Source organism: Mesoplodon bidens (assembly GCF_964165515.1).
Source record: "Mesoplodon bidens genome assembly, chromosome: X".
NCBI classification, from domain to species: domain Eukaryota; kingdom Metazoa; phylum Chordata; class Mammalia; order Artiodactyla; family Ziphiidae; genus Mesoplodon; species Mesoplodon bidens.
This window is the reverse complement of record NC_138163.1, coordinates 76,828,318-76,845,713: the sequence shown is the minus strand read 5'-3', so window position 1 is coordinate 76,845,713 and position 17,396 is coordinate 76,828,318. Positions and strand designations below refer to the sequence as shown.

At 47.9% G+C, this 17,396-nt stretch overlaps 1 protein-coding gene across 1 annotated transcript; it reads left to right on the top strand.

The window, feature by feature from the left end:
• Positions 1-7,162: 7,162 nt before the first annotated feature.
• On the top strand, positions 7,163-15,574 carry FGF16 (fibroblast growth factor 16; the record flags this gene model as incomplete). Its single annotated transcript, XM_081223196.1, has 3 exons — positions 7,163-7,543; positions 13,867-13,970; positions 15,329-15,574. Exons 1-3 carry the CDS (start codon positions 7,270-7,272, stop codon positions 15,572-15,574), a joined length of 624 nt encoding a protein of 207 aa, XP_081079322.1. The 5' UTR covers positions 7,163-7,269.
• Between the last annotated feature and the right edge of the window lie 1,822 nt (positions 15,575-17,396).

The following is a 17,396-nucleotide window of genomic DNA, read 5'->3' as shown; positions in this document are numbered from 1 at the left end:
AACTAAAAATAGAACGACCATATGACCCAGCAATCCCACTATTGGGCATATACCCTGAGAAAACCATAATTGAAAAAGAGTCATGTACCACAATATTCACTGCAGCACTATTTACAATAGCCAGGACACGGGAGCAACCTAAGTGTCCTTCGACAGATGGATGGATAAAGAAGATGTGGCACATATATACAATGGAATGTTACTCAGCCAGAAAAGGAAACGAAATTGAGTTATTTGTAGTGAGGTGGATGGACCTAGAGTCTGTCATACAGAGTGAAGTAAGTCAGAAAGAGAAAAATAAATACCTTATGCTAACACATATATATGGAATCTAAAAAAAAATTGTTCTAATGAACCTAGGAGCAGGACAGGAATAAAGACACAGACATAGAGAATGGACTTGAGGACCCGGGGAGGGGGAAGGGTAAGCTGGGACGAAGTGAGAGAGTAGCATGGACATATATACACTACCACACGTAAAATAGATAGCTAGTGGGAAGCAGCCGCATAGCACAGGGAGATCAGCTCTGTGGTTTGTGACCACCTAGAGGGGTGGGATAGCGAGGTGGGAGGGAGATGCAAGAGGGAGGAGATACGGGGATATATGTATATGTATAGCTGATTCACTTTGTTATAAAGCAGAAACTAACACAGCATTGTAAAGCAATTATACGCCAATAAAGCTGTTTAAAAAAAGAAATTTAGTCCGCACGTGGCCCGCCCATTATTTTATTTACCACTTCCGTCCGCGCTTCTTTCCCGCACTGCACGCTTGTCTCAGTCACAGTCTTGGTAAGCCCACAAGCTAACCCTAGCCAAAATGAGTAAAAAATAGACGTCGCTGGAGAGCTTCTTTGAAAAGGGGGAAAGACCAAATGATGAGACAGCAGAAGACTCTAAGACTGACAACAAAAGGAAAGCTGCATTTAAAAGAAAATACCAAGAGTCCTACTTAAATTACGGGTCCATTGCAACAGGTGATTCACATTCTCCAAGCCCACTTTGTATAATGTGTGGCGACCGGCTATCCAACAAAGCCGTGAAACCTTCATGACTGCTTCGCCACATGGAGACAAAGAACCCTGCATTAAAAGACAAGCCTTTGGAGTTTTTCCAAAGAAAAAACATGAAGAACAGAAGCAATTATTGAAGGCCGCCACTTCATCAAATGTATCTGCACTGAAAGCATCATTCTTAGTGGCTAACCACATTGCTAAAGCTAAGAAGTCCTTTACTACTGGTGAAGAGTTGATCCTGCCTGCTGCTAAGGACATCTGTCGTGAACTTTTAGGAGAGGTGGCACGTGGTCCTCTTTCGGCTAGCACCATAACGAGATGACTTGATGAAATAGCAGAGGATATTGAGGCACAACTGTTAGAGAGGATTAATGACTCACCGTGGTACACAATCCAGTTTGACTAGTCTACTAATGTTGACAACAAGGCAACAATGCTTGTTCGTGTGATATATTTTTCAGGAGGATGTGCATGAGGATATGTTATGTGCACTTTTGTTGCCCACCAACACCACAGCTGGAGACCTATTAAAGTCTTTGAATGATTACATATCAGGAAAACTGAATTGGTCATTTTGTGTCAGTATACGCACGGACGGAGTGGCTGCCATGACTGGACGGCTCTCTGGTTTCACTACTCGGGTCAAAGAGGTCTCTTCTGAACATGAGTCTACGCACTGTGTCATCCATAGAGAAATGCTGGCTAGCCGAAAAATGTCACCTGAACTTAACAACGTTTTGCAGGATGTGATTAAAATTATCAACCATATTAAAGTACAGGCCCTTAACTCACGTCTGTTCGTGCAGCTCTGTGAGGAGATGGACGCAGAGCACACACGTCTTCTTTTACACACGGAAGTGGGATGGCTTTCTAAAGGTGGATCACTGGCCAGAGCTTTTGAGTTATGAGAGCTGCTCCAGAGATTTCTTTTAGAAAAACAGTCACCACTGGCAGCACATTTCAGTGACACAGAATGGGTCGCAAAATTTGCTTACTTGTGTGACATATTCAACCTGCTCAACGAACTCAGTCTGTCACTTCAGGGGAGAACGATAACTGTGTTCAAGTCGGCAGATAAAGTGGCTGCATTCCAAGCCAAACTGGAATTATGGGGGCAACAAGTGAACACTGGGATTTCTGACATGTTTCAAACATGAGCAAAGATTTTGAAAGAGACAGAGCCAGGGCCTTCTTTCTCCCAGCTGGTTCATGATCACCTATCTCAGCTTTCAAAAGAGTTTGAGCATTACTTCCCAACCGCAAAAGACCCCCAAACTGGGGAGGAATGGGTCTATGACCCATTTGTGAACAAGCGAGGTGAATCGACTTTGCCCATGCTAGAAGAGGGTCAACTGCTTGAGATCGCAAATGACGGTGGCCTTAAAAGTATGTTCGAGGCAACTTCAATTCTCCATACATTCTGGATTAAAGTCAAGGTGGAATATTCCGAGATTGCCGCAAAAGCAGTGAAAAGCCTGCTTCCATTTCCAGCATCCTATCTTTGTGAAGCAGGGTTTTCTGCAGTGACAGCAACCAAAACGAGATCACGGAAGAGACTGGACATAAGCAACACACCTCGGGTGTCACTTTCTCCCATAGCCCCCAGATGGGACCGTCTAGTTGCAGGAAAACAAGCTCAGGGCTCCCACTGATTCTGCATTATGGTGAGTTGTATAATTATTTCAGTATATATTACAGTGTAATAATAATAATAAAAATAAAGTACACAATAAATGTAATGTGCTTGAATCATCCTGAAACCATCTCTCCCCACCCCCACCTGGTCCGTGGAAAAATTGCCTTCCACAAAACCGGTCCCTGGTGCCAAAAATGTTGGGGACCGCTGCATTAGAGAATTCCCTGGTGGTCCAGTGGTTAGGACTCCACGCTTTCACTGCCGAGGGCCCGGGTTCAATCCCTTAGGGAACTAAGGTCCCACAAGCTGCATGGTGTGGCCAAAAAACAAAAAACAAAACAAAACTCTTCCTTAGGGAGTTTAGGGAGATAATGCACGTAAAGCGCCCAGGGCAATGCTTAACCCAAAGTAAGTACTAAATGAACTGGAGCAAGTGATGGAGTTAACTGCACTCCCTGCTGGATTTGCCAAGCAGTACAGCTCCTGCTGCCCATTATCAGGGAAAATGTATTAGGAAGGCAAAAACATTTATAAGCTGTTGGGAAAATGAAGAACCGGGCAGAGCAACAGTTCCAGACATCTTTTCCCCTCTCCGAGGTGTATGTTGGGGCAGGGGGAGGGGGAGGGGAGCATCAGAAGTATTAGCTTCACCATCTCCTTCCTCAAGGAACAGATCCCAGCAGGCTGCCCTCAGCCTCTGGTCACTTACAGCCTGAGTCAGAACTCCCTTTTTTTTTTTTTTTTTTTTTTTTTGCGGTACGCGGGCCTCTCACTGTTGTGGCCTCTCCCGTTGTGGAGCACAGGCTCCGGACGTGCAGGCTCAGCGGCCATGGCTCACGGGCCCAGCCGCGGAGCGGCATGTGGGATCCTCCCGGACTGAGGCACGAACCCATGTCCCCTGCATCGGCAGGCGGACTCTCAACCACTGTGCCACCAGGGAAGCCCAGAACTCCCATTTTTTAAATGGAGTTTTATTTTTCCATGTCCTTTCCACATAGGTTGCTTAATTTTTCACATTAGCCCTGTGAGATATTGGGAAAAGAGGACGGAACCTCAGATGTGTTGAGTTATCTTCTGTGTGCTGGACAGAATGCTGGGCACTTTCCATCAGTTTTTTCTTTTTTTTTTTTTTTTTGCAGTATGCGGGCCTCTCACTGTTGTGGCCTCTCCCGTTGCGGAGCACAGGCTCCGGACGCGCAGGCTCAGCGGCCATGGCTCACGGGCCCAGCCGCTCCATGGCATGTGGGATCTTCCCAGACCGGGGCACGAACCTGTGTCCCCTGCATCGGCAGGCGGACTCTCAACCACTGCACCACCAGGGAAGCCCTTCCATCAGTTATTTTATTTCATCTTCGTAATACCACTGTGAAGGGGTACAGTTATCTTCACTTTACAAGTGACATCCTGAATCCAGAGAGGGTCGCTTCTTTTTTTATGTACATTTTCCTCTCATCCCATACATCCAGCACAATGCTGCCCTGAGGTTGTGTCCTGCTGAGGATATTCGATAAACAAAAATATTCTGAAATCTCACTGTCTTTCACATGCCAATCTTGGCATAATCCCAAGGCCCATAAATTGAGAGTAAATTGCCCCCAGTGGATCTGAGATTAAATGATGACTCTGCTCCTTATTAGCCATATGATTCTGTGCTAGTCACTTAACTTCACCTCTAAAATAGGGATAATGGTACCGCCTACTCCACAAGGTTGTGGAAATTAAATAACTTTCATGAACTCTGTCAACTGGGATACTTCATGGAAACATTACTTAAACAAAATTATCAGTCAGCTTAATCTCAAAAGAGGGAGACGCAAGAGGGAGGAGATATGGGGATATGTGTATATGTATAGCTGATTCACTTTGTTATAAAGCAGAAACTGACACACCATTGTAAAGCAATTGTACTCCAATAAAGATGTTTAAAAAAATGAAAAAAAAAGAACCCAAGAAGGGCAATGGAATGCTTATGTCTCTGACATTTGGACAAGTAGGACTGCAGTTGGTGACTTTGGGAATATTGGGGGACAAAGAATGTAGAAATTCCCTGAAGTGACTGTTGAAGAAATGGGCTTTGACCATTATCAATGTGTGATTTATATAATAGAGACATCTAACTCCTTCACATCACATACTTCTCAAAGCAGTTTCATCAACATTATTTCATTTGACATTCACCAAAACCCCCAGGAATTAGTCTTTACCAATTAAAATTTTTCCACTTGCTTCATTACTATTTTCCCCTCCCTGGAAGTGGCCCATCTGAATTTGCAAGATCTTCCCCATCTTCCCTTCAAGGCCCATCCATCACAAAGGCCAGTTTGGTCTAGAACCCGGCTCTAAACCCCCAGATCAGCCTTCTCTGTGCTTTCTGAATCCACACAGTACTGTGCACCTTAAACTGCCTGTATTCTAGTCATTTATTCACTTAGCTTAACCTCTGCACCACCTTCCCCACCTCCTCACTAAATCCACAAACTCTTTGAAGGGAAGAATGAAGAAGGAAAGAAGGATTTCTTTGTTGTTTCATGTCGGTCCCATTTGTTAAAGCTTTTATTATGGAAATTTCACGTTTGTGTGTTTATAGAGAGATTAGAGGACATATATAATGAACACCCATGTACCCATCACCCAGCTTCAATAATTAGTAACATGAACAATGTTATTATCTCATCTAAACCTCCATTCCTCCTGCTTTCTCACTCTGGATTATTTTAAAGCAAATTGTTGATAGCCTGCCATTTCATCCGTAAATACTCCAATACAGACGCCATCTTTTGCATTTCTGTGTCCTGTAGAGTCGGAAGATTACTTGCATCTGTGTTCCCCACTACTGGGTGCACACCAGAAGATGATTTCTGAGCACCTACCACGTGCCAGACCTTGTGCTTGGCTCTGGAGGTTCTGTCTGAGCTACGGTGGCACACCAGAACCAAGCCACGATGTTCCAAACCAAGAATTGCTACAGTTCTGGAGACTGAGCACAGGGTGCCCGTGTGAGCCGAGGAGCAGGACCTCAAATTGCACTAACTGAATTGAGCTGAGTCGGTTTTCTCCTCTCCTGGAGACTGAATTCCAACTCGCCGCGAGACACGGGTTCTCCAGCAGGAGGCGCTGCAAAGGAGTGGCGGGGATGGGGTGCTCGCTCTTTCAGTTTCTCCTGATGGAGCCGGAGCCAGGGAAGGTAGCCAGAGCCCCCATGCGGGTGCAAACTGCAGACAACGCAGTTTAATAGGCAGGCGAGCAGGACGCTGAGCGCGAGGCCCTGAGAGGGTCCCCAGGGTTCTGGTGCCGGGTAGGGGCGCGGGGCGCGGGGCAGGCCGGGCACCTGCTCCCCAGGTCTTCTCAACGCTGCCCGTTGCCCTGGCTGCCTCCAGTTCCCGCCCCAACTGCCGCTCTTCCTGATAGAATATCTCCGAGGAGGGCACAGGACAGAGCGAGGAAACACCTGTTTCCAACAAGAAAAGAGGTGGGGGAAAACCCCCACCAGACTTCCAATGGTCTCTCATCAAGCTTGCTCTCGAGAGCCTTGTAAAAGCGCGCCCAGAAAGCCAGAGGAGATCATTTTTCAAAAAGATCGCTTTCTATTTCTTACTCCCCCCTCCTTTTCCTAAGCTGTAACGTCCCTTTAAAAAGAAATGCCTTCTTTCCTCCGTGGGGCTTCCCGCTCCTCCCAGGCCCCTTAAGGCCCCCAGCCTGGGTGCCTACAGGAACCACCAACACCCTCAATCCCTCATTTTGCAACTGCATGCGTTTCCGGATTCTTCACTTCCTCAGCCCCCTGCCGACCTACAGGTGGGGAGTGGGACGAGGGGGCAACAGAACAAAGAAACCAGGGAGCCACTGACCCAGGCCAGGCGCCCCTTCTGCAGCCTCCGACCGGCCGGGAAACAAGAGAGGCTCACGAACTCGTGAACCCCCCAGCCCAGGTCTCACGCCACTTTCCAAAGGCGAGCAGCCGGAGGCCGCGTGGGAGGTGGGTGCTGCCCCAGCGCAACAGGCAGACCTCCATGCAACAGGCCTGAGTGGCAGTGGACGCCAGCAGCCTCCACGCACTGGGCTCCGTTATTTCATCAGCAGTTTCAGAAAAACCTGCCAAAAGCAGTTATGCCTCACTGCAATGTGTAGCTTTTTCCTGCCATTTTTTCATAATAAAAGAGGGAGTGAAACTCGCTCGCTCTCTCCCACTCCACCCCCCTCTCCCAAAAAGAGCCAAAAGGATACGAGGAGGAAAAAAAAAAAAGAACCCACACGCCAATCTCCGAGGGGATGCCATTGAGGTGTGGCTTGTATTTAAATATCCAATATGTCAATGTAAGGGGAGTGGGTATGTATATAAAGTGCCGTTTGCATCTGATAGTTCGACGAAGCCAGCTATGAGAGGCCTGGGGAGATGGATGCGGAGGCGAAGCGGCACTTTGACTGAGCGCAAGGTCAGGAGCGCGCTGCCCCACGCTCCCCGCCGCTGAGAAGTTCCTTGGACAAGAACAGACGTCGACTGCAGCTCGGCAGAGCGCGGAGCGAGCTAGCAAGCGAGCGCCGCCGTGTCGCCCGCGCCCGCGGCGGGGAGAGGCAGTTCGCGCCCCGCGGCCCGGACTCGGCCCCGCGCGCCCCGCCATGGCTGAGGTGGGGGGGGTCTTCGCTTCCTTGGACTGGGATCTGCACGGCTTCTCCTCGTCTCTGGGGAACGTGCCTTTAGCTGACTCCCCAGGTTTCCTGAACGAGCGCCTGGGCCAGATCGAAGGGAAGCTGCAGCGCGGCTCGCCCACCGACTTCGCCCACTTGAAGGGGATCCTGCGACGCCGCCAGCTCTACTGCCGCACCGGCTTCCACCTGGAGATCTTCCCCAACGGCACGGTGCACGGCACCCGCCACGACCACAGTCGCTTCGGTGAGGACGCGGCCGGGGGGGACGGGAGGCGAGCAGACGCTGCGCTGGGGAGCCGACGGCTCGAGGCTCCGGCTTGGGGCCCGCGGACCGCCACCTCCCCCCCCCACCGCCCCTCGGCTCGGAGCCGTCTGAGCCCTTCTGAGGCGGGAGGCCGCCGGGGACGCGGGTCAGGCGGGACGCGACGGTGCGGACTTGAGCCGCGCAGCGGCGTCGGGGCGCCTGACACCCTCAGACATTCTCGGGTGGAAGCGGGGGCGCCTTGAGGTGCGGCTTCTCCTTTCCCCACTCCACCCTCCCTCCCCCGGGAGCTAGGGGATTGTTCTGGGACCTGGACGCTGCGCTTCCGAGGAAAGCAGGTGGAGCTGGGAGAGGGGTAGGAGCATCCGCCGAGGAGGTCGGGGACCATGGCTACAGCGTGAGGCTGAGCCTCCAGGGCAGCTGGGTTGTCGCGGCAGATTACCTGAAGCTGGAGCCTTCGAGGGCCGTGGATACGGCGTGTGGACGGCCCGCGTCCAAGTCGATTTTGGCCTGCGGGGACGCGGCAGCCGTGACACCTGCCTGCCTCTGTGTTGCTCTGCCCGTGTTGAGGGCCAACCCAGACAGCATGGCGGGAGCTGGGTATTAGAGAAACTAGGAAAGCCTCCCGGTGGCCACTGTGTAAGGGCACAAGCCCTGGGGCAGCTTTTGCCAGAGCTACCTCTGGACTCCTTGCCTCAGTGAGGAAACCGTTCTGGGCCCACTCCCACCCCCCAAAACAGGTGTCTCCTAGGCCCAGGGCAGAAGACACCCAGCCTCCATCCAGGATTTTCTCTGCCTGCCACTCTGCAGATTGTTCAAAGGGCACAGCTGCCTGTCTCACATACAGAACACAATTAATATAAACCTTGACCTGGGACAGAGATCATTGGGTTTCTAAGCAAATGTGTTCACTCCTCAATAATTTGGCCATTTTCAGTTTCAATTTCCTATCCTCTACTAAACTGTTATTCTGATGCTGTGACAGCTACCCTTCCTTGGGTCCCCGCATCTCCCAATGCCCTCTACTTCCTCCCAAGGACCCTATGGGCCAAAGACACCATCTAAGCCAGTGAGAGGCTTTGCCTACCGTCAGGCATGATACTCTTCCCTTCTTTTTCCCATCCTCCCTCACTTCCCCCAAACCTCCCTATCCTCCTATTCCCCGTGCCTTGCTAGAGCTGCACCCCAGTGCACCATAAAAAGTCTGGGGTGGGGGCTTCCCTGGTGGTGCAGTGGTTGAGAGTCCGCCTGCCGATGCAAGGGACACGGGTTCGTGCCCCGGTCCGGGAAGATCCCACATGCCGCGGAGTGGCTGGGCCCGTGAGCCATGGCCGCGGAGCCCGCGTGTCTGGAGCCTGTGCTCCACAACGGGAGAGGCCACAACAGTGAGAGGCCCGTGTATCGCAAAAAAAAAAAAAAAAAAGTCTGGGCTGGATGGGGAGGGGGGCAGAGGCCTGTTCCTGGGCAAGGCTAAGTCTAGCAAACAACTTAGGGCCAGGGCTGGTCTTCCTTGCTGGGAGCAAGCAGGAACCCTAATGAGGTCTATGTCATCTTGGAAAAATGCACTTGGAGAGCTGAAGTACAGTAGGTTGTGTGTGGGGTGGGGGTAATGGAGGGGTGCAGGTGTCTGTATAAACTTGCAGCAGGTCCTCAAAAGGGTGACAAGGTGGGGTGGGGTGAGGGGAGAGGGAGGGTTAACTTAACTCCTTTCCCTTCCATCACTAGTGACTTTGCAGTCCCCATTTGTTCCTTTTCAGAAGGAATGGGACTCCCACCCTGGCCTCAGAGCCCCCCAAAACTCCCAGAAATGGCCTAAAGATATTGGGGTAGCTCATTCCTGAGATGTAGAATAAAAATTCTGAAATGATGGAGAAATGTGAGGTGGGGGCGGCAGAGGTGGAGAAACTGTGAGCTTGACTCCCAGCAGCTACAAGTGTTCATCTGATTCTGTGCCTAAACTGAGCCCAGTAACCTACAAGGTCAACATAAAGCAGTAATAGGCTCTTGGGATAAGTGGTCTTTAATTACCTCCCTAAGGACACATCTTGATTTCTTTTCATCTCTCAGGTCTGCTAAGGGTGTTAAGTTTAAGGAGAAACCAAAGGAAATAAAACTGGCGGGAGGAAGGGGTGTTTTCACTGCTGCTTAACTGTTTCATTTTGGGTTTTGCCTTAAGCGTCCGCGCGCACACACACACATACTGACTGAGACCACCTCTGCATCACCCTTTCCCTTTCCTCCTTCCCTGGCTTCCTGGCAGTTCCGTGTATTTCCTGTAAAGGAAATGATAACTGGTCAAAGTTGTGTCTTTGTAACGTCCCCTGCCAACTTGCAAGCACACATTTACTCTTTCTCAGTTTAGCTTTTGGCAAAGAAAGAGGTGGCGTTTGAGTTTGCTAACTCTCTCCTCCCTTCACATTTCAGTTAATCAGCCAGGGTATTCAATAAATCGAAACTTTAACATTCCATAAGTGCTTTAGCAGTCAACATTCCAGCAGGGTAAAGTAGGCCAGACTTAAGATATAAAATATTATAGATTTCTGCTTGGGGGGAGGAGGTACTCTCCAAAGGCCATGTAAAGTAAATAGCTATTTGTTGTAATTGGAGAGCAGGGCCCCCAAGGATTACCCTGGAATCCATGTGTTCAGAATGAGTCAGGCTGAGCCCAAGAGCAGCCTCGACTCCAAATAATAACCTGTTGGCACAGCCTAGGCTCCCCCTCCCCCCCTTCCCCACCCCACCACCACCCCACCCCCCCCCATTCTGCAATCAGTAGCCAGGAGTATTTCAATCTCCGCCTGGCTGGCTGGTGGCATTTACATGAGGTTCACAGGGATCCTGACATTCCTGAGGGGCACCTGTGGGCTGGCAGAGCGGAGCTTGGGAGCCAGACTGGAGGAGAGGCCTCCCGCCAGGTGGGATGGAACAGGCTCGTGCAGCTGCTTTGGTTTGTGAGCGATATGGTTCTTATTTGGCAAGGTGCCAAAACAGCACTGTCTTGGCCCTGAAGGGCTGAAAGGATGGCTGAGGGTATTCGGGCAAGTTATGGAGCCAGATTAAATGACATACTAGGCCAGTCATCTAGCTAGGTTCTGAAGCGGTGGGACCCAGAACAGATCTGTTTTCTGAAGCCATGGGGCAAAAGGTGTAAGAAGAGAAGGGTCTGGAAACTGTCGAACACAGGCCAGAACCTGAGGTGGACAGGTCAAATGAGGCAGGGGAGAGGGAGGTCCTGGGCTTTGAAGGGGGTGAAAGTACTGAGGACAAACTTTGTCTACTTAATACTTTGTTTCAACGTTTTGCTGTTAACACCCCTCTCCAGCTCTAGTTGGGAAAATGTGAAAATGGCTTGTTTTCTCTCTCCCTTCATGCTGGCTGGAATTCAGGAGAAGGTTTAGGAATATCTGTTCCATCATCATGTGCCACTGGGTTCCCACAGTTTGAATCCAGCTAATAGGAAAGTTGGCAAAGGGAAATGATGCCCAAAGACAGCTGGGCAGGGATGATTCCAGCTGTTGGAGACCCCATTCCTGGACACAACCCAAGTGACTTCCTCTATGATCTGTCCTTTGGCATCAGGGTTAACAGAGAGCTGGAGAAAAATGGTGGTGACTCAAATGGCCACACCTCTTGGGTTTCATGATTTGTTCTTATACCAGCTTTTGGATGGTGAGATCACAAGCTGCCCTCTGCTACTTAATGAGCTCAGGGTGGTCAGAGACATGAGATAGAGAATGAGGGAACTAAAACCCAGCAGCTCAGAAGTAAGCTGCCTAAGCAAAGAACCGAAGGCTTCAGCGGGTTGGTATCCCTCAAAGTTTAGCACCCAGAAGGTCAGAAGTAAGCTGCCTAAGCAAAGAACCGAAGGCTTCAGCGGGTTGGTATCCCTCAAAGTTTAGCACCCAGAACTGAATCATGACCTGACTTCTGGTTTCCTGGCCATACTGGCCGCTCTCCTTTGAACACCCTCCTGTGTTTCCATAGCCCTCTTTAAACACAGTAGAACTAAAAATGGCACTCTCATTGTGATCTGAGACAGATACTAGATCTTGATCAATACAGCCTTAGATCACATTAGTTTTTTTTCTTTTTTCTATTTTTTTTACATTAGCTTTTAGCAATTTTTAATTTTTACACGACTAGTTTCACATTAGCTTTTTAATAATCCCGTGAATCAGCCATACTGAGGTTATCTTGTTCAATCAAATTCTGTACGCCATTGTTGTGCATGTTTTGCTAAGCCATGTCTCCCCATTCCAAAGCTGAGCAGACTTGCATTTAGTAAAAATGCACGAAAACGCAAAAGAACAGTCCATGTTTTCAAGAAAATATACGTGGTTGCCTGAAGGGTGGGGTGAGGGAGAGGGGGAGAAGCGTATGGAAATAAAAAGAGATAGATAAATAAAAAAGCCTTTACGCAGACCAATTATGATAATAGGCCATGAAATAAGGAGTATGATTAACTCATACTGTACCTGAGGCTCACCCTCCCCCAACAAAACCCCAAACACAAAACATCTTGGGTAACTGGTTTGGGGACCAAAGTGCAGGACTTTACATTTATTCTAATTAAAGCTTATTTTGTTGGAGTCAGCCCATTTTTCCATTCTCTTGAAATCTCTTTGGATTTTTATTGTCGCCTTCTCAGCTGTATGTCTTCTGGAACTAGGGTAAACAGTCCCCCTATGTCCTCTTATAAGTCATTTATTAAAATGTTAAACAGGGCAGAACCAAAATCAGAACCCTGTGCAGTGTAACTAAAGGTTTTGGTCCACTAAATCAGTATCTGCTTAAGCCCTACTTGGCACCAGGTATTTTCCCTTCCCCTCCTACCATCTTGTGTCAGTATCCTTTCCCAAAACTCGTTTTTTGTACTACAGGAGTTAGTAACAACCAGACTGAGACTAAAACTTGGAGGATGTCAATGCTAGAGGCCAAAGGCCACGTTCTGAGTGTTCTATACAATGGCAGCAGGAGAGCCTTACATTCTCCAAATAGGTCCGAGTGTGCCCTAAAAGCTTCCATACCTGAATGCCCACCCACCAGCCCAAGTCACTGGGGCTCTTCAGGAGACTTCCCACTGGAGTTCTGAACCTGATTTCACAATTGCCCACTTAATTTTTTAAAGTGATCTTTAAGGAATCAGTCCCACTCCCTGTGTAGATTACATAGAATATTATTACCCTTAAGAATTACATTTTTGGATGAGAAAGACAGCCAGATATGAGCTCATTTCATACCTTTGGATGCCTGTGTGAGTCAATAGTATCACGTTTTGGTCTGTATGTTGAAAAACATGGTTAGAGAACATCAAAGAGAAATCTGGTAGACCATTACATCTGTATCCAAATAATAGATGTGCTATCTTAGAACAAAACTGTGAAGTCTTCAGTATCACCAGGATTTCAGTTCTGGTTCTTTTTTCCCCTCTTAGTAGTCAATTTCTTTTTCCCCCCTACTGCTCCTGGGTAAATGAAAACTTTTTCAAATCCTCACCTCTAACTTTGTCAGCTAGAGGGACATTACTGAATATCTTCCCTTTTCCCTTAAAGCTGCAACATCTCACATCAGTATCAAGTCTAATACTACCTGCCAACTCTTTGCCATAGATAAATTTAAAATCCTCAAGAGGGAAGGGGAGAATGACAGGCTTGTCAGCCTGAGGCTGCACTGGCCAAGAGTACTTTTGAGGAGAAAGCTCTCACCAGTCCAAGTATTGCTTCCTGCCATAGGCTGGAGGAACAAACTTGGTGAGTGGCCTGTGTGGCCTTTGTTAGAGTCAGTTACAGGCAGTTGACAGCCTCATGTGGCTTTAAGGACATGGGAGCTAAGAGGCTGCAAAACAAGTTCAGCCTAGAGGACAGCAAGGTAATGCTGCGTGCTCTGGGGAGGAGGGAAGTGACTTTGGGAAGATACAGAAACCTGGCCACATTCTTTCATTTTGAAAGCTGCCCTCCCAGTTCTTGAAACGGTGGTATTTAACAGCAATAGTACCTTGTAATTAAGGAGGTTCTGTAGCCAAAGCCTTCTCATGGTCTTTTCCTTATAATATGCCTAAGAGTGTTGAATAGAGACAGAGATTGTGTCCCCCGTTTTACATATGGACAAGCCGAGGCCCAGAGAGACTCAGTGCCTTCTCTGAGGTTCCATTCTTGCTGCAAAAGATGGTTTCATCAGGTAATTCACCAAAGGCACACAGAGCTGGCCTCCAGTTGGGCATAAAGGACTAGTAGCTCATGTCACCTGAACAGTTTCCTCTTAGCTTGATATCAGTGATGGAAATGGCATTCACTTTTTTGCTCTAGGAATTCTGGAGTTTATCAGCCTGGCTGTGGGGCTGATCAGCATCCGGGGAGTGGACTCTGGCCTGTATTTAGGGATGAACGAGCGAGGAGAACTCTATGGGTCGGTAAGTTTAAGGTTTTTTTGTCCTCAGAAGCTGTTACCATAAGTGTTTGGACAATGTAAGGCAAAACATTCATCTAGCACTTGAAAGCACTTTTGTCAACTTTAAAGGATTAGTGTCTTCTAGTCAGTTCTTGACTGCCCAGGAACTTGCTACATAACACTTTCACTCATTCAGCCTCCATCAGAACAGAAGCTTTTCTGTAGTACATTTGCTTTCACCTTCTCCATTAGAGGGCCAGCTCATCTGATAATAATAGGAAGCTGTACTGGTTTGTCAGTAGATGGTAAGGGTTTGGGGCATTAACTCTCCCAAGGAGCACATCTTATTTGTGATGGGTACCCAGAGGAGTAGCCAATTGGCTGGCACAAAAATAGTCAGTGGTAGAGCTGGCCTTCAGATTGAGGATTCTGAGATTAACGACACAGTCCTTGATGTCCAGATTGCTTCAGCTGAATCCCAAAGGCCAAACAAAATAAACAAACAAATGAAGAGTGAGGGTTCCAGGGTCTGGTGACAGCCCTAAAGTCCCCAGCTAGGACTGGGTTGGCTGCAGTGCATGTTCACTATTTTGGAAGCCAGCCCAGAGCTGGGGAATGGTGACTTTGCTGATCTTAACCCTTTCAGAGGATCCCAACTCCTGGCTTTGGCTTTTGAGTCACAGAGCATACTTTCTGGCTGCCTGCACCCCATGAAATCAGAGCACATTCTTCCCTGACACCTAAGAGATAGGCCTGTCCCCAGCACTCAGTATCGGCAAAACCCCAGTGAGTAGTATGGTGGTTGGATCAAGTGTGAGAAGGGACAGAGGCAAGAGACCCAGGAGCTGCCAGCTTGAAGTAGCCAGATTGGAGGAACTTTTCAAGGAGATCTTTTCTGAGCTTTCCAACTGACAGGCCTGAGACCCTTCATTAGGAGAGATCACAGCTCACCTCCCATGGAGCTTTATATAGATCCGAGGCCTTTGCCTGTCAGTTGACATGGTTGACTGCAATCTCAGTGGATTTGAACATCATTAGCCCTAAGTAGGGAGAAAACTCAGGGTTGCCAGCGGGGCATGGGGAGGCCATAGCAGAAATTCTCAGGCTCAAAGTGCCAGGTGAGCCCATCTCTTTCAGTCTCCTGCCTTCAGAAAAAATATCACCGGATACATTTTTGCATGGCTCACAAAAGAGGGTGAAAGTGATACCAACAGGGCTGTTTTGTGCTGTTTGGAAAGAAGAGGCCTCGGGAATCCTGGGAGATAGGACTGAAATATTCTAATATCAATGTGCTATTACTATTTTAGTTTCTCTACCAGCAAGCTGGGATGGGAGAAATAGTCATATAATGGGCTCTGCTTTATTTTCTCACCCTCACAGAAGAAACTCACACGTGAATGTGTTTTCCGGGAACAGTTTGAAGAAAACTGGTACAACACCTATGCCTCCACCTTGTACAAACACTCGGACTCGGAGAGACAGTATTATGTGGCCCTGAATAAAGACGGCTCACCCCGGGAGGGATACAGGACTAAACGACACCAGAAATTCACTCACTTTTTACCCAGGCCAGTAGATCCTTCTAAGTTGCCCTCCATGTCCAGAGACCTTTTCCGCTATAGGTAACGGACCCCTAGTGTGACCTCTGTGACCTGTATACTCTGGGGCCACAGTTGTCTCTGGAAGCACTATACTCATAGCTTTTCAATCTTCTTTCCTATCAATTTAGATAACAGAGAAGCACTTACTGTTCAACTCGACCCAGCTGTTCCCTTGTTGTTCAAAGTGTATATCAAGGTTGGGTTATTTTGGGGAGGGATGTGGGGGGAGGGGGAGGTCTAGAGGGAATCTTGTATATACTTTTTTCTTTACTCATGTTCTTTCCCCTGAGGTGGCACAAGAAAGAATGGGGGCCCCCGCCAAGGGCCAGAGGTGTCTTGCCTCACAATCTACCCAAATACCTTGACAGTGGGTAAATGAAAGACCAAGGAATCTGCCATAGATGCTACCTACAGAGCTTTGGAGAAGTCTCATTAAGAAAATCCTTGGGGCTACAGCCCTGCTGCAAGCCATCCCTGCACTGGCTCTGCAGATTTCTCATCTGTCCTGACATGCAGTTTCCCTGCCATTGGAAGTGGGAGATGGGGTAGGCTGTAAGAAAATGATATTAAAATGTAAGCATGGATACTGTGCATAAGGACAAACTATTTATGAAATGTATATGCTATTTATTTTATATATTTATTTATTTCAAAATAATTTTATTTTTAATGAGAGATGCTATGACTGGATTTTCATCAGAAAGAATAAGGTCCTACTGAAACAGGATAAATGAGTTAGTAAAGGCTTTTATTGGCAATAAAATTGTCTTTATATTGTAACCACTGTCTAATTCTATTCATTTGTACACTTAGGATTAGAAGGTTGGTTAGCTTCTTTCGCTACTCATTAGAATCTCTTGATGTTGGCATCACACTGCCTAGGCTAGGTGACCCACTATCTACAATATTAGCATTATCTAGGGGCCCTATCTGAAGTTCCTTCTGGTTCTATGACTTTAAATTTAGTGGTGAATCAAAGCTTCAGGAAGGCCTGGACCAACAGCCCTTATGGAAGCACCCATTTGTGCTTAGGACTAAGCATAGAGAAACCCTCCTTTGGGATTTGGTTAGGGCCCAAAGCCTGAAGGTCAGAAACCCTAATCGGTGGCTTCTTACTTAACATATGAAGATGATGGGATTCAAAAAAAAAACAACAATCAATAGAGAGAATGAATTTTTTTGAACCAGTCAACTTCCCTTCTGGAGGTGTTCTCCCACTCCCTCTCCAAACCCTCAGCCCCTTCCTCTGCCAGTGTTTCTCCTAGAGAGCAACAGTTCTTAGAGTATATGGTCTCTTCACCAGCAGCAGCATCTGAGCACTTGTTAGAAACATAAGAGATCAGGTCGTACCCCAGACCTGCCAATTCAGAACCACTGGGTGTGGGGACCAACAATCTGCATGTTAACAAGCCTTCCAGAGGATTCCTATGCACAATAAAGTTTGAAATCTAGTGCCCCAAAAGAATGGTTTTCAAGAAGAATTCTTTTTGCGTCCGAATGGTCTATAAAGAAAGTTTTAGGATAAATTCAGTCCACAAAATAAGAGTGGCTCTAGTTGAAGTGGGGAAGGCATTCTTGGAGCTCTCTCTCCTCCAGAGCAGCCTCTGAGATATCTTGCTTTGAAATCCCTGGCCTCTTTACTGATATTTACTGAGGTGGGAGTATAGGGTTATTTGCATTTTCAAAGCAAATGCTGTCTGGAAACAAGAACCAAAGGAATAAAAGTCTCATTGAGTACTCAGGCACCATGAAGTACTGGTGGGAGAAGGTTTTGGGTTTAGGATCGTTCCTCCTGGTGCTCCTCAGTCACATCCACTATTTCCCCAACTGATTGGTAAAACAAATAG